The following is a 22,621-nucleotide window of genomic DNA, read 5'->3' as shown; positions in this document are numbered from 1 at the left end:
TCTCGGAGAAGAATTACAGGAGTACATATTGCGAATTCCTGTCCCTCGATTTCTCATCTGTTTTTTTTTCCGATGACAACCTTATTTTCTTTAAAGCAACAGTGGAAGAAAGCAATGGAATTCGGGACGACTTATCAGTGTACAAGAGGACATCAAGCCAATTGATCAACTTCGAGAAAATAAATCATATGCAGTAACTCTTACCCTGATTTAAATATTAAACATAGTTAAGAGTTACTAATTTAATAAATTAAGGGATTAAACAAAATTAAAATATAAATTCTGAACTTTGAAATAATTGGAGAGTTCGGAAGGTCCGAACTCGGTTCGAAAGATCCGAACCCCCCACTTCGGAAGCAACGAATTGTGCATAGTTAGTTCGGAGGAAAGGGTACAACTTGGAACATCCGAACTATAGATCAGAAATTTTGAACCTCCTCATCCAAGTCATCCATGAGGTGTCACAAAGCGAACTGATGCGTGGAACATATCGGACCATCCGAAGTGACAGATCGGAACGTCCGAAGACGTGGCATGATGTATTAGAAGCATTAGGGGAATATAGTTTACGTGTCATATAGTTGGACTTAGCAAGTGTATAGTCAACACATGTCTATAAATAGGCATGAGAGAAACTCATCTGTAATTCATTGTTTTCTGAATACAAAATTCAATATACAAAGTTTTCAATTCTTTAGCTTTTATGGAGATCGATAATGTTTCTGATATGATGACTAAGCAATGAATTTGGACACTGTAAATTCATGCGAGTTTGGAACCACCGAAGTCACGATCAAAACTTTCGATCTCCAATGATCGGAAACATGACTTACATGAAGAGTTCGGATCTTCCAATCTCCGCCTATAAATAGGGGCTCCGAGCTTCAGTTTCAATCACCAATTCACAAGATCTCTTTCTTGATTCAGTATATATTTGAGGGCCCGACGATAATAAGTGAGGTGATTCTGGAATAGCATCGAAGAGTGAGTAGAAACTAGGTTATCGACGCCAACGGACTAACGACGGATGAAGGTATAGTCCGAGAATCCTATTAAATTTATAGGAGCATCTGTTAGCTTAGTTAATGCTTTGAAAACATGATTAGTGATATGATAATTACTTGACTGTATGCTTGAAACCTATACCCTGATTGTACTTGATCTATCATTTAGAGGTACATAAGTACTGATTGATATTGTCAGCTGAGTATGAATGTTTACATATTGCATTTATGTGTCATGATACATGTTTTATTGCTTTTCATACATGCTACATGTGCACATACACATTGAGTCGTATCTCTTTCGAGATAGTATTTCTCGTAGGATCGCTAAGCCCTATGATGTGATGATATTGTGTTACATTTATGTGTGTTAACTGGTGTGATTAGAAGAGTTTGCGTTGATTAAATTCATTGTATAGTTACTAATGAATGTTTTTGGTTTGATTTAGGGAAGAAAATAAGCAAGGAAGAAGAATGGAGCGCGGATGAAGGCTTGGATGGCATTTTCACACCAAGTAGTGCACATAAGGAAGAATCATGCGCGTTTGCACAACAAGTAGTGCAGATAAGGATTGACAAGCGCATTTGCACATGTTGTTTGCACAACATGATGCGTTATTGAGGATGAAGAGGCGCGTTTGCGCTAGTTTGATGTGCAAATGATTTATTAAGGCATGAAGCTTGGCCGCTCGATCTGCAAAGTTCTACCGATCGAACGGCCGTGTGAAGAACGAAAACAGTAGGGATTGGAATTTTAGCTCGCTCGATCCGCAAGACTCTACCGATCGAGCGAGCGGGTTTGTACGGGAATAAATCTTTAAATTATGAATTTTTATTTTTAAGGACTCTAGCCTTAATTAAATTATATATTTTCAAATCTTAGAGGCTGGGAATCATTATGAAGATCTTTGGACGGCATAAAAACAAAAGAACTCTCTTGGCGGCTAGGTTTCTTCTCTCTTTTCTTAGATTTAATTTTATTTTCATGAAATTTTCTGTAGAATTCATGAAGATTTTTGGCTAAGTTTTTATTCTTGGTTGAGGAAGACGAACCCTTGATTTTGTTTATTCATGAGATTTGAACTTTTAATGTTTGATTATTATCGAGTATCAAAAGTTGTTTTGGATTGATTGCCATGTTTGTTATGAGATTTTCGGATTGGCCATCTTAGGATTTCATTATATAATCTAATGCTAAATTAGAATTCAAATCCGTAATTGTTTGAATCAACTAATTTGCGAAGCAACTGTGTTTAATATTTTCCGCGGGTGAATTTGTTAAATCGTAGGAACAACAATTGACTAGATTAAATATAATCGCTGGTATTTGTGTTGTCTAGATTCATCAGTTTTAGTCATTTGAATGCTACCTTAAATTTAAATCTAGATCTCTGATATCCGGGTTGATTTATTGGTAAGGGTTAATCTAGAACGCTGGTGTCTAATTAACTAAGATTAAGGTGAAACAGAAATTAAATTTTTAATGATGAATATTTGATAGAATTAATTATTTTTAGGCAATCAATGATTGAATGAATAAATATCAAGGGTGTAGTCGACCGATACCAAGACTTGTTTCTTATTGATTTCTTCGGTATAATTTTAATCTTGCATGTTAGTGATAAACTTGAATTTTAAATTGCTTAAATTTTTAGTAGTTAATCTCAACTCAAAACCTTTTTTTTTTTAATTTTAGAACACATTAATTTATATTTCCTCGTGAAAACGATCTCTAATCTCACTATTACATATTTTGCTTATCTGATTGAGTTGGGTAATTTGAGCGTGACACGATTTAGCGCTATCAAATTTTGGCGCCGTTTCCGGGGAACAATGTTGAATTTATTTGTGTTCTTGCTTTTTTTTTTATTTTTTTTATTCTTTCCCCAATGCTTCTTGGATTTGTTCATGCTTTCAGACGAATCTTTCGTAAAACATTCTCAGTTGGGGGCAAAGAGACTTTGATAAAATCTGTGCTCAAGTCGATTCCTACGTATGTCATGTCTTGCTTTCGTATCCTGAAATATGTAATAGAGGCAATACAGAGGGAATTTTCAAACTTCTGGTGGGGTATGAATTATGGGAAAAAGCCATTGCACTGGAAAACTTGAAAATCTCTTTGTTTGCCTAAATTCATACGAAGCATGGGATTTCGCCAACTCGAACCTTTTAATAAAGTCCTCTTGGCGAAACAAGTATGGAGAATAATAGACAATCCAACCTCTCCAGTGGCCCGAGTCTTGAAAGCAAGGTACTTCAAGCATCAATATATTATGAATGCATCGATCGGAATCAATCCCCCCTTCATTTGGAGATCATTATTGTGGAGTAGAAATTTATTGAGCAAGGGGCTTTGTTGGAGAGAGCGTAATGGGGAGAAAATATCACCGGCTCAAGATCATTGGATTCTTGATCTTCTTGCTTGGCCGACTTTGCAGGATGATCCGAATGCTTTTGAGTCAGTTAGCTCGATCATACATGAAGGAGCTGGGAATGCGTCACTGATACATACTCTTTTTCTTCCCTACATTGTCTCAGATATCCTGGCCATTCCGATTGTCAAAGGATTACCATTACTGATACTACGATTTGAAGGGGAAATACTCAGTGAGAGATGGCTACAATCTGGAGATCGGATTATATGATCCACCCATACACAGTTCGCACTCGAAGTCTTGGTGGAAATTTTTATGGTCTCTATCGCTTCTACCAAAAGTCAGGAGTTTTTGGTGAAGAGCTCTACATAATATTATTCCGGCAGCAATGAACCTGATGGCACATCATGTCCCGATGTCAGGAAATTGCCTACTTTGTCAGTTTGGATGTGATTCCACCTGCCATGCATTATTCTAGTGTCTTGCAATGCGAATGTGTTGGAAAGGAACGATGTTCAAACCACTCTTGGAACAAATTCGTAATATGGAACTCGTTAATGTTTTCTGTAGTTGAAAGGAGTGCAGAGTAGAAAAGATTTTGAACTTTTTGCTATGAGGACTTGGGCTGCCTAGCATGAACGCATGAGAGCCCTACATGATAAGGAGGGTATGCTAATTCAGATTACCGCCGACTGGAGCATATTCTTACTGGGGGAGTTCCATGATGCACTCGAATCGCTGAGGACCGACCAGGTATGCAAGCAAAGATCTCCATAGGATCGCTGGAGCGAGTCTCCGACCAATAAATTGAGAATGGATGTAGACGCTGCAGTGAACGACAACCTTGGGAGATATTCAACTGACGGAGTGGTACGGGACCAAGAAGGAAATTTGGTGTTGGTCTTTGGGAAACAAATTGCAAAACCTCTATCAGTCACTCATGCAGAGCTTCTGGCGATCAGAGAGGTATGACATTGGTGCAGGAACGTGGGCTGGGGATACATGAAATACATACTGATTGTCTTTTAACGGTGCAAGTAGTCTCCAACATAGAAGAAGATTTTAGCTATATCAAAGTCATAGCTAAAGAAGTCAAGACCATTATTTCAGGTCTCTCGAGCACAAAGTTAGCACATGGTAAAAGAACGGTCAATATGATTGGGCGCACACAAAAAAAATTTTGCTCTTTCATCCTCTCCCTTGTTTGGAGTCACACTCTCCCTTGTTTGGGAGTCACAAAATTTTTCATTTTGGTTGGTTGATCGTGTAATGGATGATATCTCTCATTTGGAATAAATTACAAGTTCACCCTTTAAAAAAATCCAACCTAATTAAAAAATTTGCTATAAACAAACATCGGTTGAGTCAAAAAACAAAAATAATTTGGATTCTTATCATCCACATTCTGATTTCAAATATTTAATTAAATGTGAAATGTTGTTACAGAATTATGTATATTTTTCAATTATACACGCACTTTTTCTGAATATTGTAGATAAAAAAATTACATCCACAAAATAGGTATGAAACAGATGAGAAATGTAAAGAATCATCTCAAAACGATCAAATTTTAAATCAGATATGATGTGGAAAAAATGGATCTACTGCTAATTCACAATCAACAATCATCTGCAATGACAAGTACAGGCAGATACTGAGAATATTCTAAGTGAAAAGTAACCCGACATCTAAAAGTTCTCCCATTTTAAGACTAAACTTGCCAATGATCAATTCTAAAAATCCTATTACATCGTACAAGAAAAAATAGACAAATTCATATCGAAGCTAGCAGGAAGACGCACAAAGTATCAAGATGTGAAAAATGTCCAGATCTTTTTAGGTATGGAGGCTTCACCAGGATGCTCGTCACCGTCGTCGTCCTCCTCCTCAGTGTCATAATCTTCATTTTCATCCTTTTGGTTTTCCTGCAAGGAACCATTGTACTCTGGTGTACAATTCACCTCCTCACTCGAGTTTATGTCATCTGTCGACTTAACGGCATTGGCATGTTCATCGATGCTGGGTGCTGATGTCTCAAACTGAGTTGAAGAAACCAATAATTATAAGATAAGAACAAGTCAAAGTACGAATCATCAAGTAAAGATAATGCTCTGAAATACAAGTAGTTACCCGGACGACCCTCGTTTGAGTTTGAATTTTATGGGACAAAGCTCGAGCTAATTGTATGGAATTACCATCTTCACTGGCAACTTCTACTGAAGGTGCGGAAGTAACTTCATTGTCTCGCGATACAGGAACAATAACAGTTTCTTTCGCCATTTGCTTCTCACTATTCACCGAAGTTGTTGCAGTTGGTTTGCCATCACTGAAACAAGAAACAGCGAAAAATTAGGCCCAGTAAATGGCTAGTGATATCAACAATTTAAGATTTATGATAGCCATCCCAATTACATTGAAGGTTCAACGTGGCTAGGGGGATAGATTTCAATTAAGGTCAAGAAACTACAGAAACTTGAAATCATTCGGTCCAAAAGGAAAGCTTGTTATACGAGGGTCTTGATGCCGAAAATCAACCAAATGTTTGATTGACATTAATCTACAGGGATCTAGGTCGGTTGAAAACTAATCCCGTCTAAGTCAGTTGTTCAGTAAATTGATCAATGTGTTTAGATGCATCGTCAAAAAAACAATCATATCATATTTAAGGCAAAATTTGTTGATTTACTCAGCACATGATGAACATAACAATCTCAGGCATCCGGAGTCCAGACATACTAAAACAGCTTGTATTTATAATATTAAGGATTATACAAAGAAAAAAACGCATGCTTACGTCTTATTATGTCGACGAAGATTGTAACGCTGCTCCCCAGCATTCTGTACAGCTGGCACACTTGTTTGACGCTTCTTACGGCGACTCCCAACCATAGCACTTTGAGATCGTCCTTCACTTTCTTCAGCATCAAGCTCATTCTCTATCATTCGAGAAGATTGTGCCCGAGTTCGCTTTCTTGGAATGGTATTAGTAGTTCTCTCAGCAAGGCTGGAATCACCCCGACTTTCCTCATTCATAGAAGCAGTAGAATCCTTGTTTTGTTCCTCACTCAGCTTCATATCTCCTGACTTCCTTCCTAAGAAAATTTCAGCATCTTCAACTACAGCCTTAACAGATCTTGTTCGGTGGATTCCATCTCTTATTTTTCTACTAGATCTGCGTCGAACATTTCTCAAATCTGATTGCTGGGAATCTTCTGGAACTTCTTCTATTCCATGATCTCCTTGAGGGGTATCTTGTGCTTTAGAAGCAGCCTCGACAGGAATACCTTGAGCGGTATCTTGTGCTTCAGAAGCAGTCTCGACAGGAATGCTGGGTCCTTCATCAACCAGTGCATCTGACAAAGCTTGGTCCAAGTTTTGAGAAGCCGAATGCTGAGCATTCTGATTTGTAGAAGTGTTGAAGATTCTGGGAGTGCACTTCCGCAACAGCCAAGAAATACGACCACCAGATCCTGATGATCTTGGATCGATCTTTCCTGGGGTTCTCTGAATATTTGCTCTGTACAAATCAACTTTTTCAAGTAATTCTTCTCCCTTGGCCTGAAGAGGAGAGGACTCTTTATCTATTTCTGTGATGTGAAGTTGAGATGACATATAATCCCTTGCCATATCCCCACAGTTTTGGCAACTCTTCAGGGTCTCAACTAATGTGAGAAATTGGCTTCTCTCCTTGTTAAATTGTTGTCTCTGAAGTTTAAGCTTTTGGCTCAAAACACCAAGCTCGTTAATGTCCTTGTGCATTTCCAGCTGCTGCTCTTCCAGCTGTTGCTTGTTCAAGGTAATATCTTTTTTGTCATTCTCCAACCTGCGCCTCTCTGACTTAATATCTTCCATTTCATTTTGGATACCTTCCTTCAAATAATGTATTTCGCTACGCTCTTTTTCCACCTCTTCCTCAAATGCTTTCTCTCTTTCTTGCAGATATTTTTCCATTGTCTCTTGCTTATTCAGCAGATCAGCCTCAAGATCCCTTCTACGAGTCTCGAAATCACGAAGTAACTGATTATGTTCATCTCGAGCTTTTTCCAAAGATATTTGCTGTTCATGTTTCATTGTGGCAGCAAACGACTCTTTCTCTAGTCTTAAAGCCTCCAACGCTCTCTCAATGTATGCCTCGGTGGCAAGCTTATCTTCTTTCAATTGTTTTTCTTCCGAGTATTTCAGTTTTTCAATAATCTCTTTCTCTTGATTAAGTTGTTGTAAACTTCTACTAACCTCTGATTTCTTCTCATCAAGAGCCTCCCACTCTTCCTCAAATTTCTTTCTGTCCTGTTTCAAATCCTCAGTTTCTTGGAAAAGTAAATCCTTCTGATGTTTGTATCTCTCTATCTCTTTTTTCAACTCCGTTTGCAAACGGAAATGGTCTTTCCTCTCTACCTCAGTAATCCGAAGCTTTTCAGTTTCATCTTGAATTTGCACTTCCTTCTGGCTAATTTCAGCTTGAGTCTTCTCAAGCTCATCTTTGAGAGTTTGCAAACTTTCCTTGTCAGAAGCTACTTCTCTCCTTGACAAGCCTAGACTTTTCTCCTCGACTTTGAGGGATTTTTCTCTGTCCTTCAAATCTTTCAACTTTATTTCAATGTCCTTCTCTTTCTCCTTCATCCTCTCAGACTTCTTTTCCAATGTTTGCTCCTGTTTTCTTAATTTGTCCTCCCTATGTTTGATTTCACTTTCCTGCTGATCCAAGTTATCAAGCTTGTCCTTCATCTCCTTCTCAAGAGACTTTATTTTCTGCTCCATTTCAAATTCAAACTCCTGCCTTTGTATAACCAAACCAGACCTGTGGTCATCGAGAAGCTTTTGAATCTCCACCTATAAAATAACATCATTTAGTATCAGCTTCTCTTTTGGACATTGATATTGGCTATAGGTGAAACAGTTTTGAAGACAAACAGATGGAGACTCGCAACTGACAACAAATGAAAGTAAGACATCAAACAAATAAAGGAAACTTCATAATAGGAGGAAATTTGATTAAACCAAAGATAAAATGTAAAAACTACTCTTTTATAATCTTTTCATTGTCAATATATAACCAGTTGGTTAACTCCTTTCATCGCCAAACGCTCAGAAACAAGGCAATATGGCGATGTGCCTTGCTCGCCGCAGCTATAAATAATTATTAATAATTAAATGAATAAACGAGAAGGGCAATCAGAGTCCTAGTTTTTTTTTTTTTGGTCAAAGTGTGATACAAGTGCACTCTGCACTCAGGCAAAAGTCTCTAGCTATCAATCAGAAATGAAAGGAAATTTTCTACTGAATGAATTCACCTGATAACCTCAAGCATGAGTTAGACAGATGCTATAATCTTAAATGCAGTAGAATACCACTATGCATACAAACAACCAAAAGCTACTTACTTTCTCTCTAGTACTCAGCTTCTCAGTCAATGCAACTAGTTCCTTCTCCTTCATCTCTAAAATTCTCCTAAGAGAATCAGCTTTCTGCAACAGATTAGACAAGTTGTAAAGCATTTACAGAGAACAAATTATAGTTCGTACACTAGCGATAACTCACAAACATACTTCCTCTTCTACAGATAGATCTGTTAGTTTTTGGTTAACCTCATCTTCTTTCTTCTTCATGGTCTCATTTGCCAACTCAATCAACTTCTCTTTTTCTAAAAGCTCCCTCTCCCTCTCCTTGAATTTTCTGTTGAACTCATTAACTTTTTCCTCTTTCTCATTGATATTTCTCCGAGTCTGGCAGAGTCTCTCTTCACCTTCTTGTAGCTTTCTTTCCCACTCCCGCATATCTTCTTTATGCTTGAACACAGCTGCATCATGTGCATTTCGCCTAATGGATTAAAAATAAGCTTTAGTTAGCACATTAGCAAGATAAATATATTCATTTTTATTGAGCATTAATCATTCATACTCAGCATTAAAGGACATCCGCTCCCTCTTGAGAACACTTTCACGTGTCTCGACCTCCTGCAATTTCCTCTCCAACTCCAAACTCTTCCTACTTGCCTCAGCAAGCTTTGCATCAGCAGCAAACAGCTTTTCTTGAACCTCTAAAGATTTATCCTGAACTCCGACAACTAAAGCATTCGCATCGGCCAGCTTAGTTTCAGATGCCACCTTGATTCTGTCGTGCTCCTCATGTATTTGACGGAGGGATGACTCAAGCTGCCGAAAGCAAACACTTGAACTTGTCATCAAGACAAAAGGTTTTTTTTTTTCTCAATTAGGACCCGCATATAGATTATCTTAATTAAGTTAAATGATTGATAATAAAAGGAATAACTACTAGTTCCCAGTTAAATTTTACCTACAACGAAACTGGCATTATAACTCTACTAAATCATAAAAGTTCAAGAAATGTGAAGGAAAGTATATCTTGGGTCACAAAATTAAGCATTTCAAATCACTAGTTCACAAATTGCACTATGTCCAATTCATAAGAATTTCAATAACAGAAACTTCTTTTTTTTTTGTTGGGGGTGGATGGAGCTTCTAATTTGATCATTCCAAGTTTGAACCATTTGGTTGACAAAGAATATTTCTTTTTAGGGGGGAAAAATGTCTTTCCCCTCACTATCGCCAACTTACAAGCTTGGGACCCCTTCCTTCCTGAGTGACTTGCCCTTAATCCATCCTCATCTCTTCCCTTCACCCTACCCAAAACACCAACACCAAGTGTAAAATATGCATCTCTAGGCCCCTACTCATTGATATAGAAGAACGATAATAAAGTCCCGCAGCAATGAGCATGCGCCATTCCCGAAGTACTCAGAAAAAATAAATTTAAATACAACTCTAAAACTGATTCACCCATAGTCTAGTTGCCATCCTAAACTATGGCAACTGCAAAAATAGCAACATTTATCTCAATAAACTCAAAATACAGTGAACCTAGGAACTCCTAACAATGGTTTAATAACAGAAATAAAACTGGTCACAAATAAGATGTGTCTTACATGGATTTTGGAGCTTGTGATCCCGTATGTTCCAGTTGTTAATGTGATGAATGAAACTCTTTTAATGCTTAACCATACAATAAAAATGTGAAACCCAAAGGAGACTACCGAAGACAGTTTTTTCTAGTTTGTTCCACAAATCTGCAGTGAGCTACTTAATAACCAAACTGCTTGGCAAAAGTTAAGACAATCAGCCGTGACAATTGACCTAAAAAGATGACAAGCTATTTCCTTGCTGCACGCAGCCAAAATTTTCTATAGATGTGTTTTATCACAATTCAAAACTAACAAAGAACCGTAGAATAGGCATTATATTTTACCAAATGCATGAAGATACTGGTCATCGTCCAAACTAAAACAAGAAAACAGAATATTATTTTTTTCCACTCAAGATAGTGAGCATACAGAATTAAAATCATTCTCTTCAATAACAAACAGAATAAGAACACTAGTTATGAAATTAAAAAAAAAAGAGGATCATATGAAATTTTATATCACCTGAGTTACACACTGCCTCTCAACATCCAAAGCTTTCTTCAAATTGGCTTCCCTCTCCTCCACTTGATTAATTGCTATTAAATTAGCATTCTTTTCACGTTTAAGTAGCTCATGAAGTTCCAAAAGGGATTCTTGAAGCTCTTCATGTTTGGAAGCCCACTCTTTTTTCTCAATCAGGAGAAGGCCCATACTATATTGATAATCATAAAGCTGCCAAAAGAAGAACATCGAATAAGCAACTTAACGTATTTCCAAATCGACATAAAAAGCTCATTAGCAATCAGGATAGTAATTTGAAATTTTACCTCTCTTTCTAATCTTTGAATCCTATCCGTCAGCGCCTCGCGGTCACGCCTCTCCAAGGCTGACTCGTCCAACAACCCCACCTCCCGAAACCGTCTCCAATCCTCCATATTTTCAACCCCGGTCATGTCCCTATCTTCACTCAGCAACCCCGTCGGGGGCGGCGGCGGATCCGGTGGGCCGTCAATAAACGCCACCGCTTTGCCCTTGCCGACATTGCTACCAATAGGGTTCTGCGGCGCTTCGCTCTTCGGGGTAATTGATAGACCTGGCCACTGCCTTTTCGGAGTAAACATCGGTAATTTTATTGGATTCGACTTCGTCAATTAACGAAATGCAGGTAGCAGAAAACCCTAATTCGAAAAACTTTCCACCACTAAAGCTGAAAACAGGCGGTGGCTGTAGAGTTCAAACGGTAGGAATACATGGTAAATTGACGGGCGGTGGTTCTTCGACGGAATATTCCACTCCCGGTGAACGGAATATTCGAATTGCGGTAATATGGGTGGATAGAGATTGTGTGCGGAAGAAATCTGTGACGCGAAGTGAATATGAGCGTCGAATATTAGAATTATAATTATTATAGTAATAAATCAATAATAATGATTAGTGAAGATGCTGAGATGATTTCACGAAATTGCCCCTTGCTACTTCAATAATAAATCGTTATATATGTAAATTTAAAATCTTTTAAAATAATTAATCAAGAAAAAACTTTATTAGTTTTTAAACAATTCATTAAAATAATTATTTAAGTTAATATAGTTATTTTTTTATTATGTATGATTAAACATTATGGTGCTTATTTTTAAATAAATTCTTTTGAAGTATTTATATTATGTTATTAATAAATATTAATAAAGTAGATGGTTTTAGAGGAACTAATTTTGATGTTTTCATGTATTTTTTGATAAACCAAAAAATATTTATTCTCATAAAAAAGATTCAATTTTAATGTCATAAAAAATTATAAAAACTTATTTTAATAACTATGTATCTTATCTAAAACTATTATATATTAATAATTATACTTATAATTTATCCTTATCTATATTTTTACATTTTAAAATAATCACATCATCATAAAATAAAAATATTATCATCATAAAAAAATTTTAATTTTAATCTAATTTATAAATTTTTTACACAAAAATAAAACAAAAAACTTAATACGTATTCATGAATCGCGTGAATAGAGTGTTAGTTTATAATTATGTATCTTATCTAAAACTATTATATATTAATAATTATACTTATAATTTATCCTTATCTATATTTTTACATTTTAAAATAATCACATCATCATAAAATAAAAATATTATTATCATAAAAAATTTTAATTTTAATCTAATTTATAAATTTTTTACACAAAAATAAAACAAAAAATTTAATACGTATTCATGAATAGCGTGAATAGAGTGTTGGTTTATAACTATGTATCTTATATAAAACTATTATATATTAATAATTATACTTATAATTTATCCTTATCTATATTTTTACATTTTAAAATAATCACATCATCATAAAATAAAAATATTATTATCATAAAAAAAATTTAATTTTAATCTAATTTATAAATTTTTTACACAAAAATAAAACAAAAAACTTAATATGTATTCATGAATCGCGTGAATAGAGTCGTTAGTTTATAATTATAATTTTTAAGAGTAGCATTTATGTGATGATTTAAGTCTGGATAAAATTCTTCTAAAAAAAAAAAGTCTGGATAAAATTAAAACTACAATTCTTATAATTAATTAAATTTAAATAAGATTGAGACGGTATGGATTTAACGCAATATGTTTCTTTAAAATGTTTGATTATAAAATTCAATAAAATTATTGAAAAGATTAATTATTGACTCATGATTTACAAGTTGTTTTAAAAGAATATTAACGATCTGTTTTATTTTATTAAGTAATAACAGTTAAGAGTGGTTGAATAAAATTAAATGATAGATTTTAGAAATATTTTTATATATAACCTTACTAGATTTGTTATTTCTTATCTTGACTAAAAAATTATATGATCTTTTGAAAGTAAAATAAAATAAATATTCTTTTATATACTGCCATATATATCATCATTAAATTTTGAGAAAATACATTTATTGGATATCGATGTTTATAAAAATAATTTGATCTTTTAAAAAAATAAAAACTTGGGAATTAGGATTATTATTTTTTTAAAAAAAAAACTATAGATCATACAACGTACAATTCATTCCCAGTTTTTATATATTATTATTATTATTATTATTATTATTTCGAAAATCTTCGGAGTTTGAAAGAAGTTTTATAATCTATATACATATGTACAGTTTGAAAAAATTATAAATCATATATAATACTAGCTCCAATTTATAGAATTTATGAAACCTCAATAATATTATTGATCTCAACCGGCGTATAAATAGATACAGTAGTGTTCCTATAAATACGCAAAGATATACACAAAATAACTCCATAACTTACAACTCACTTTATAAGGTAAAAAGATAATGGAAGATCTATACAAATATTGAGAATATCTAGAATAATAGTTGCTCGCATGCCCCCTCTAGATGGTGATTCATGAAAAACACCAATCTTGAACGTTAAGTCACGAAGCCGAGCAGAAGATAGAGGCTTGGTGAGTGCATCTGCAAGCTTATCCTGAGACGAAACATGAGAGATCCGCAGTTGCGAGCTTTGAACTAATTCTCGAACAAAGTGGTAGTCCAGTGCAATGTGTTTCATGCGAGTGAAACACTGGATTAGCACAGAGGTAGGTAGCTCCAATGTTATCACTATAAAGCACAGGGACTGAAGGGAGAGAAACGCCAAGCTCATGAAGTAGAGAGTTGATCCAAGTGAGCTCGGCCGCACCCAAGACGATAGCTCGATATTCAGCTTCAGTAGAGGAGCGAGCAACCGACCGTTGCTTCTTGGAACTCCAAGAAATCGGATTGGAACCCAGGAAAATGACATAAGTAGCAGTAAAACAACGGTCATCATGATTTCCAGTCCAGTCAGCGTCAGTGTAGCCATGTAGGGAGAAGACAGTATCCTTTCGGATATGAAGACCATAGTCAAGAGTGCCATTGAGATAGTACAGTAAATGCTTGACAGCAACCCAATGATGTTCTGAAGGAGAGTGCATAAATTGGGATAGGCGGTTCACTGCAAAGGCCACATCTGGTCGAGTAAGGAGAAGATACTGCAAGATGCCAACCACCTTTCTGTAGCGAGAAGCATCAGTAGGGGGAGCACCATCGTGGAGAGAGAGAGTGGTGCCCGTAGCCAGGGGCGTTTGAACAGCTTTGGCAGTCTGCATGTGGAACCGAGCAAGAAGATCGGAAACATACTGTCGTTGAGAAAGAACGATACCACTAGATTTAGGAAGCACTTCAACGCCTAAAAAATAAGATAACGAACCCAGGTCCTTGAGGGAGAACTAGGCGGCCAACTTGGTGATTGTGGCAGCGACAAGAGTCGAAGAGTTACCTGTAACAATCAAGTCATCAACATAAACCAAGAGATAAAGTGTGTCAGAGTTACGGTGAAGGATAAACAGGGATGCATCAGACAACGAATTTGAGAAGCCAAGACCCAATAGGAACGTGCGCAAGGCATGATACCAGTCACGAGGCGCCTGTTTAAGCCCGTATATAGCTTTCCTGAGCTTGCAGACATGAGTAGGAAAATTGCTGTCACAGAACCCGGGCGGTTGAGCCATGAAAACCTCCTCATCCAAGGAGCCTTGTAGAAAAGCATTGTTAACATCAAGCTGACGTAAGGGCCACCCATGCTAGGCTGCAAGACTTAAGATGAGACGAACAGTGGTAGGTTTGACAACAGGGCTAAAGATGTCACTGTAGTCAATACCAGGGCGTTGATGAAACCCCTTACCAACAAGACGAGCTTTGTAGCGATTCACAGATTCATCAGGGTTGTGTTTGATGTGAAACACCCACTTGCAACCAACAAAATTCTGACTAGAATAAGATGGAACAAGATCTCATGTGCAATTGCGAAGCAGAGCATCAAACTCAAGAGACATTGCAGACCGCCAACGAGGATCCTTGAGAGCCAGAGAAACACAGGTGGGTTCAATGTCAGGGGGTTCAGTGGTTGTGACAAGGGAGTATTTGGAATTGGGTTTATGGAAGTCGTGTTTGGAGCGAGTAAGCATTTGGTGGGTGGCGGGAGGGTTTGGGGGCGATGGGGGGTGTGTTGTGCGGCCAGGGCTGGGGCGGTGGATGCAATGGAGGATCCAAGCGAGGGGGCGGGGCAGTAGGCAAGACCACAGCGGTTGGCGGAGGAACCACATGAGGTAGGATCTACAGAATGGTAGGTAGTGGTGCGGAAGGGGCTGTGGAACAACTGGAGTCAGACGTGGAGAGGAAGGTAGGGTAGGGGAAGACAAACTCTTCAAAGTGGACATGGCGAGAGACAAGTGTTTTAAGAGACACAGGATCAAAGCACAAGTATGCACTTTGAGTGAGGGAGTACCCTAAAAAGACACAGGTACGAGATTTTGGCTCGAGCTAGTGTTTATTTTAAGGGCGTAACCAGGGATAATACAGGCACCCAAAGACACGGAGTTTGTGAAAATTTGGACAGTGACCAAATAATTTTTCAAAGGAGGAGGTCATAGAGAGATTGGACTTGGGCATGCGATTAATCGTATAGGTGGCAACAGCAAAGGCAAAGGGCCAGAAATTGAATGGGAGAGAGGCATGGTGAATGAGTGTAAGACCGGTTTCGACAATGTGGCGATGTCGACGCTCAGAATACCCATTATGCTGTGGGGTGTGAGGTGGAGTGGTAAGATGAGAAATTCCTATGGTGGAGAGAAAGGGACGGAGAGCCAAAAACTCCCCACCATGATCAGTGTAAATTGTGATAATTTTACTTTGAAATTTATTTTCGACCAAGGAAGTGAATGTTGTGAACACAAATAATACATCAGATTTACGTGCTAGAGGATAAAGCCAAACATATTTGGTGAAGTGATCAACAAAAATGACATAGTATTTATATCCGTCCATGGAAACAACAGGAGAGGACCACACATCTGAGAAAATTAATTCGAGGGGGTAGGAGTAGGGGTGTAAACGAGCCGAGCTACTCGTGAGCAACTCGCGAGTAGCTCGGTCAAAGCTCGACTCGAGCTCGATTTGACCGAGCTCGAGCTCGAGTAGCTCGAGCATACAATCGAGCTCGAGTCGAGCTTTGAAACTATGTGATCGAGTAGCTCGCGAGCTACTCGATAAGCTACATATATATATATATTAAAAAATAATATAAATATATATAAATATAAATATAATATATATAATATAATATTATATTTATATATTAATTTATTTATAATATTTATATATTTATTTATAATATTTATTTTATTTTATTTTATTTATTGTATTTATATATTTATTTATTTCATAATATATATAATATAATATTTATTTATTTATTAATATATTTTTAATTTATATATATATATAATATAAAAGCTCGAGCTCGACTCGGCTCGATAACACCCCTAGGCGGGAGGATGTAAGACTAGACTCGTAGAATGGTAATTTGTGACTTTTATTAATATTGCAAGAATTACAATGAAAATGCGGAAAACAATTTGACGACAAAGGAAAAACTTTGGAGTTAACTAGGTGACGAATAATGGCAGACGAGGGATGACCTAAGCGGGTGATGTGATGGTATTTTTCTATGTTTGATTGAGTTAATTTGTCATGATTAGGTGTATTTTGATTGGCTAAATTCATGTTATAGTTCCTAATCATTGTATGTGATTTGATATAGGAAAAGAGAATAAATGGAGCTAAAGATGGAAGAAAAGAGCCGAGATAAGGGAAGAATTACGAAGTAGCAATGGTCATAAATCTTTTTAAATTTTAGAGAAAACCAAATCCGATCTCTACCGTTCAGAATGAATTCAAGATGTTTTAAAGTAGCTGTCCAAATTTCAGCTCAATCTGACGGCTAGATCTCCGAATTCACTGGAAAAAAAGATGCGCGCTCAATCCGTCCAATTCAACCGATCGAGCGGGAGCAGAAAGAAAAGCTGGACAGAAAGTTGGCATGATTTGGGGCGCTCGATTCGCTGAACTTGCGCGCTCGATCGCGACGGACTTTTTCGAGAAATCCTTTTAAATTAGAAAACTTATTTCTTTAGGACTCTAGTCTTTAAATACTCCTATAACTCGAAAATTAAGGGGATTTGATCAGACTTAGATGGCTTGGAACGTGAGAAACACATTGGCGGCTAGGTTTCTTCTCTCTTTTCTTAGATTTAATTTTATTTCATGAAATTTTCTAGAGAATTCATGAATATTTGTGGCTAAGTTTTAGTACTTGGTTGAGGAAGACGAACCCTTGAGTTATTTTATTTGTGAGATTCAGTTTTCTATTGTTTAATTCCAAATTGCGTATCAAGAGTTATTTTGGATTGATTATCATGCTTTTGATTGTCATGCTTTTATGTGAGATTTTAGGATTTATTACCTTAGGATTTTGCTATAAAATCTATTGCTAAATTAGACTTCAAATTCGTAATTGTTTAAATCATCTAATTTGTGAAGCAGTTATGATTAATATTTTCTGCTATTGAATATTTTAAATCGTAGGAACAACAATTGACTAGATTAAATACAATCGTTGGTATTTGTGTTGTCTAGATTCATCAGTTTTACTCATTTGAATGTTGGCGTGGATTTAAATCTAATCGCTGGTATTTGGTCAATTTATGGGATAAGGGTTAACTTAGAACGCTGATGTCTAATTAACTAAAATTAAGGTTAAACAATAATTAAATTTTCAATGATGAATATTCAATGTGAATTAATTATTTTTAGGGAATCGATGATCGAATGAATAATTTCAAGGGTGCAGTCGACTGATACCAAGTCTCGTTAGTTTATTGATCTTTCTTATTTTAATTCTTGCATAGTAGTTAGTAAAATCCAAAAAACCCCTTTTATTATTTTCAGTATTTTAAGAACACTATTTAAATTTCACTTTTCTCGTGGGAACGATCCCTACTCACACTACTGCATATTTTGTTATCTGATTTGAGTTGGGTAATTTGGGCGTGGCTCGACATAGCGCTACCAAATTTTGGCGACGTTGCCGGGGAAGGTGTTTAGTTTATTTGTGTTCTTGTTTTTGTTTTTGTTTTTATTTTTATTTTCTATTCTTTCTTCCAGTGCTTCTCGAGTTTGTTAATGCTTACAGGAGAATATTCTGAAGAAGATTCCCCTACGATTCAGAGATAGAGAGAACACTACATAGAAGAAGGAAGGAGGCTCATAGGAAACAAGAAGAGGACGAGCTACGGACTGGAATTCCTGAGGAATAAATGGCTGCCAATGCAAATCTTAGCTTGAGACAATTGGGCACTCCTGATCCAAACCAACATCCCTTATGCATTATTTTTTCTACTTTAGAAAGTAATGCTACTTTTGAGCTTAAATCTGGATTGATTCATTTGTTGCCTTCTTTTCATGGTCTTTCAGGTAAGGACCCTAACAAGCACTTGATGGAATTCCATGTGGTTTGCACAAGTATGAAACCCCATGGAGTGACAGAGGAGCAGATCCAACTGAGAGCTTTTTTTTCTCTTTGAAGAGTGCTGCTAAGGATTGGCTGTATTATTTACCCTCTGGATCCATCACGACTTGAACTGAGATGAAAATAATTTTTCTGGAGAATTACTTCCCAGCTTCTAGAGCCGCTAACATCAGGAAGGAGATCTATGAGATCAAGCAATTTACAGGGGAATCGCTTCATGAATAATGGGAGCGATTCAAAAAGCTTTGTGCTAGCCGTCCGCAACATCAGATTAGTGAAAACTTATTAATTCAATATACATATGAAGGGTTGTTACCTCATGATAGAAGCATGCTAGATGCGGCCAGTGGAGGAGTTTTTGTGGATAAAACTCCAGTTCAAGCGAGGAATATGATAGAGAATATGGGTGCCAGTTCTCAGCAATTTGGCATCAACAGGAATGATCATGCACCCAGGAAAAACAACGAGATAAATTTCTCTTCTCTTAAGCAACAATTGATTGAATTGACGTCTCTTGTGCGTCAAATGGCTGTAGGGAATGGAAAAAATGTGAAGGTTTGTGGAATTTGCACTGCGATGGGACATGCAACTGACATGTGTCCCACACTTTAAACACACTTTAAGAGGAATCGGTCGAACAGGTTAATGCTAATGACGGATTTCCTGGACCACCACAGCGGAAATATGATCCGTATTCCAACACATACAATCCTGGTTGGAAGGATCATCCAAATCTAAGATACGAAAACTCGCAGGAAAATCAACCTGGGCCTCAAGCACCACCGCACCATCAATCTTATAGGCCACCGTATCCTCCACAGCCACAACGTCCTCAAGTTCCAACGCCTGGTGAGTTTTTAGAAAACATTGTTAAGGATATTGCTACTAATACTGTAACTTTTCAACAGAAAACTCGAGCAAGTATCCAACATTTAAACACTCAGGTGGGGCAGTTGGCAACAACAATAAAAAGGTTGGAGGCACGAAATTCTAGCAGCCTACCTTTGCAGACAGTGGTGAATCCAAAGAAGAATGTGAGTGCAATCACCTTGAGGAGTGGAAGAGAGTCAAAGATCCATGAGGAGGAGGTACAAACACCGGTAAAGAAGGAAGAGGTGGAGGAATCCAAAATGGAGGGGAATGAAATAATTCAAGACGTACCAAGAGGTAAGTTTTCTCCTCTTTCTGAGTATAAACTTGTAGCCCCTTTTCTCTTAGCATTGAAAGAGTCTAGGAATGATGAAGGAATTAAGAGGTTGTATGAAGTTTTTCGTAGATGTGAGGTAAATTTTCCTTTGTTAGATGCTATCACACAAGTACCTCGCTATGCTAAATGTAGTAGCTCGTACCCGAAATTGGTGATTAAGTGTTAATCACTCTAAAATATCATGTTAGTTTAAGTAAACGTGATTAAAGAAACTCTTAATGGATTAACGGAGTCCGGGAATAGACACGGAATGATCAGAAATGGTCCGGAGGGTCAGGCGGAACGGACGCAACGTCCGGGGATCGAACGCAACGTTCGTGCCATCAGAATGCGTCATTGCTTATGCACTTGATGGGACATCAAAAGCAAAGAAGGGGAACGAACGCAACGTTCATCGAACGAACGGACGCAACGATGAGGAACGGACGTTCCGTTCATTGTCTATAAATAGAGGCGCCGAGCCTCAGTTTCAGATGCACCTTTCACCTCTCTTCTCTCGATTCCTTAGCCTTCTAACTTAGATATAGGGAATTCTATGCATCCCATTGGGAATTCGGAAGTGGCGTAGCGATCCAGGAGTCGCAGCGGAGCTGTGGCCTAGTTTTGAGGCAAGCAACAGCAACGGGCTGACGAAGGACGCAGGTATAGCTTTTGCTTCCTAAAAATATTTAGGAGTATGCAATAGCCTAGTTAAGGCTTTTAGAGCACTATAATGATATTAGTATCATTTGGCAGTGTAGTACGGATTATAGGCGTGGACCTAGAGCTGGTAGATCTTGCCTAGTATTTGAGGTACGAAAGTATTGTTCGAGATATCCTGACTGAGTATGCATGTATTATGTGACTGCATCATTTATATGACATGATTTTATGCTGCATACATTTGCATATTGAGCTATCTCTTTTGAGATGTCTGTTAGTAGGGTTTTACCCTATCCTGTTAGTTGATGGACTTTCATTGATTTGGATCCGGAGTATCCACTGGTTTTTGGTATGTGAGCCATCTCCTGAAGCGACGACATAGCGTGCTACATACTAGGTCTCGGTTTGTCTTCGTTATCTGATTCTTGACCTCTAGTCAGTAGGCGGTACACTTGCATTCATGTATACTCATACTCTTGTGTTGAGCATTTTATGCTCACGTCTTGTACTTTGTGTATCTGGACACCCTATTCCATGGGGCAGACTTGCAATTGGATGAGGCGGGTGGATCCAAGAGAGGCTAGGCAGTAGATGGCCAGCTGGAGCTTCGCCTAGAGTTTTATTCATGTATTGGGTTGATACAGTATTCGATTTGGTTGTATAATTATTTGGGTATTTGCAGATTCCTTTTCTTGTGATTGTATGATATTTATGGCTTCCGCAGTTTAATTCTGGTTTACTGTTTAATTAAGTTAATTGCATGCATAAGTTCTGTCTATTAGGTGATCTCGGTAAGGGTCACTACACTAAATTTTTAAAAGAGTTGTGTACTGTGAAGAGAAAACAAAAACTAAAGGGATGTCAGAGAGTTGAATTGGAAGAATTGGTTTCTGCCGTAATTCAAAGAAAAATACCTACAAAATGCAAGGATCCAGGTATGTTTTCTATTCCTTGTAAGATAGGAGATATTCAGCTTGATAAAGCCATGCTAGACTTAGGAGCATCGATTAATGTCATGTCATATTCTGTTTATACCTCCTTAAAACTAGGGCCCTTGAATGAGACTTCAATTGTGTTCAAATGACTGATAAATCTACTATTTTTTCTAGAGGAGTGATAGAGGATGTTCTGTGTAAGTTGGTAAATTGGTTTTTTCTGCTAATTTTTATATGCTTGACATGAAAAACAATGATTTGAATAGTCCAAATTTGCTAGGAAGACCATTTTTGAAAACTTCAAAGTCCATTATAGATGTTAACAATGACACTCTCACTATGGAGTTTGATGAGGAGATTGTTAAGTTTTATTTTTTTGATACCCTGAAAATTCCTGGTTGTGAAAGTGTTGTTAATAATATTGATGATAATGATCACTTGTCACAAGAGCACAAGATAGTTGTGAATGAGGATAAGTTGAAGGAAGTTATTGAAAAATCTGTAAAAAATTATACTGCTGAAATTTTTATTTCTGATTTGCAGGTACCTAAAACTGAGCCAAAACTTCCTCCAGATCGAGCAAAAGGAATGCATAAGGAAAAAGGAAGAAATCGTCCAGAGATTGAGATACCCAAGAAGAGAAAGCATAGAAAGAAAATAACTGCAAATCTGTTCAGATGGGTGAAGGTGGACAAGGGAACCTGATATAAACCACCATGAGCAACTGAAGCTTGCAGTCGGGCCGACGACTATAAACAGAGGCGCTGCTTGGGAGGCAACCCAAGGGGAGTATTTTCTTTCATTCTTAGTTTTTATTTATTTTGGTTTTGTATTTTTACTTACATTGGGGACAATGTAAGATTTTAAGTATGGGGGAGAGACTTAGCCAGTCATTGAGAGAATTTAGCCGATTTTTGAAAAAAAAAAATTTAGAGCTCATAGTTTGTGATGAATTTGACTGTTGAAAATCACTAGCCCATGATGATATCTAATTGATGACGTGCATGCTTTTGAAAATAGATGATTTGCTAACCTTGAAACACTTTGATCTCCAGTGCAAATTAAACTTTGATATGATTGTTAAATATTTTTTAAGCACGCATGAGTCATGGCTTGTGAATTGTATATGACATAGTG

At 37.0% G+C, this 22,621-nt stretch overlaps 1 protein-coding gene across 2 annotated transcripts; it reads right to left on the bottom strand.

The window, feature by feature from the left end:
• Nucleotides 1-4,936: 4,936 nt before the first annotated feature.
• LOC140872426 (nuclear matrix constituent protein 1-like) lies at nt 4,937-11,673 on the bottom strand. 2 transcript variants are annotated; one of them, XM_073275240.1, is made up of 9 exons: nt 11,126-11,673; nt 10,821-11,030; nt 9,278-9,531; nt 8,926-9,196; nt 8,761-8,844; nt 6,174-8,209; nt 5,510-5,705; nt 5,377-5,418; nt 4,937-5,343 (listed from the first exon to the last, which is right to left on the bottom strand). In XM_073275240.1, exons 1-9 carry the CDS (start codon nt 11,417-11,419, stop codon nt 5,188-5,190), a joined length of 3,543 nt encoding a protein of 1,180 aa, XP_073131341.1. In that variant the 5' UTR covers nt 11,420-11,673; the 3' UTR covers nt 4,937-5,187. The 2 variants fall into 2 exon arrangements, with proteins under 2 accessions (XP_073131341.1, XP_073131340.1); XM_073275239.1 differs by having other exon boundaries at nt 4,937-5,418.
• Nucleotides 11,674-22,621: the final 10,948 nt, after the last annotated feature.

Source organism: Henckelia pumila, unplaced genomic scaffold (assembly GCF_033568475.1).
Source record: "Henckelia pumila isolate YLH828 unplaced genomic scaffold, ASM3356847v2 CTG_466, whole genome shotgun sequence".
NCBI classification, from domain to species: Eukaryota; Viridiplantae; Streptophyta; class Magnoliopsida; order Lamiales; family Gesneriaceae; genus Henckelia; species Henckelia pumila.
This window is presented reverse-complemented; position numbering and strand designations above follow the sequence as displayed.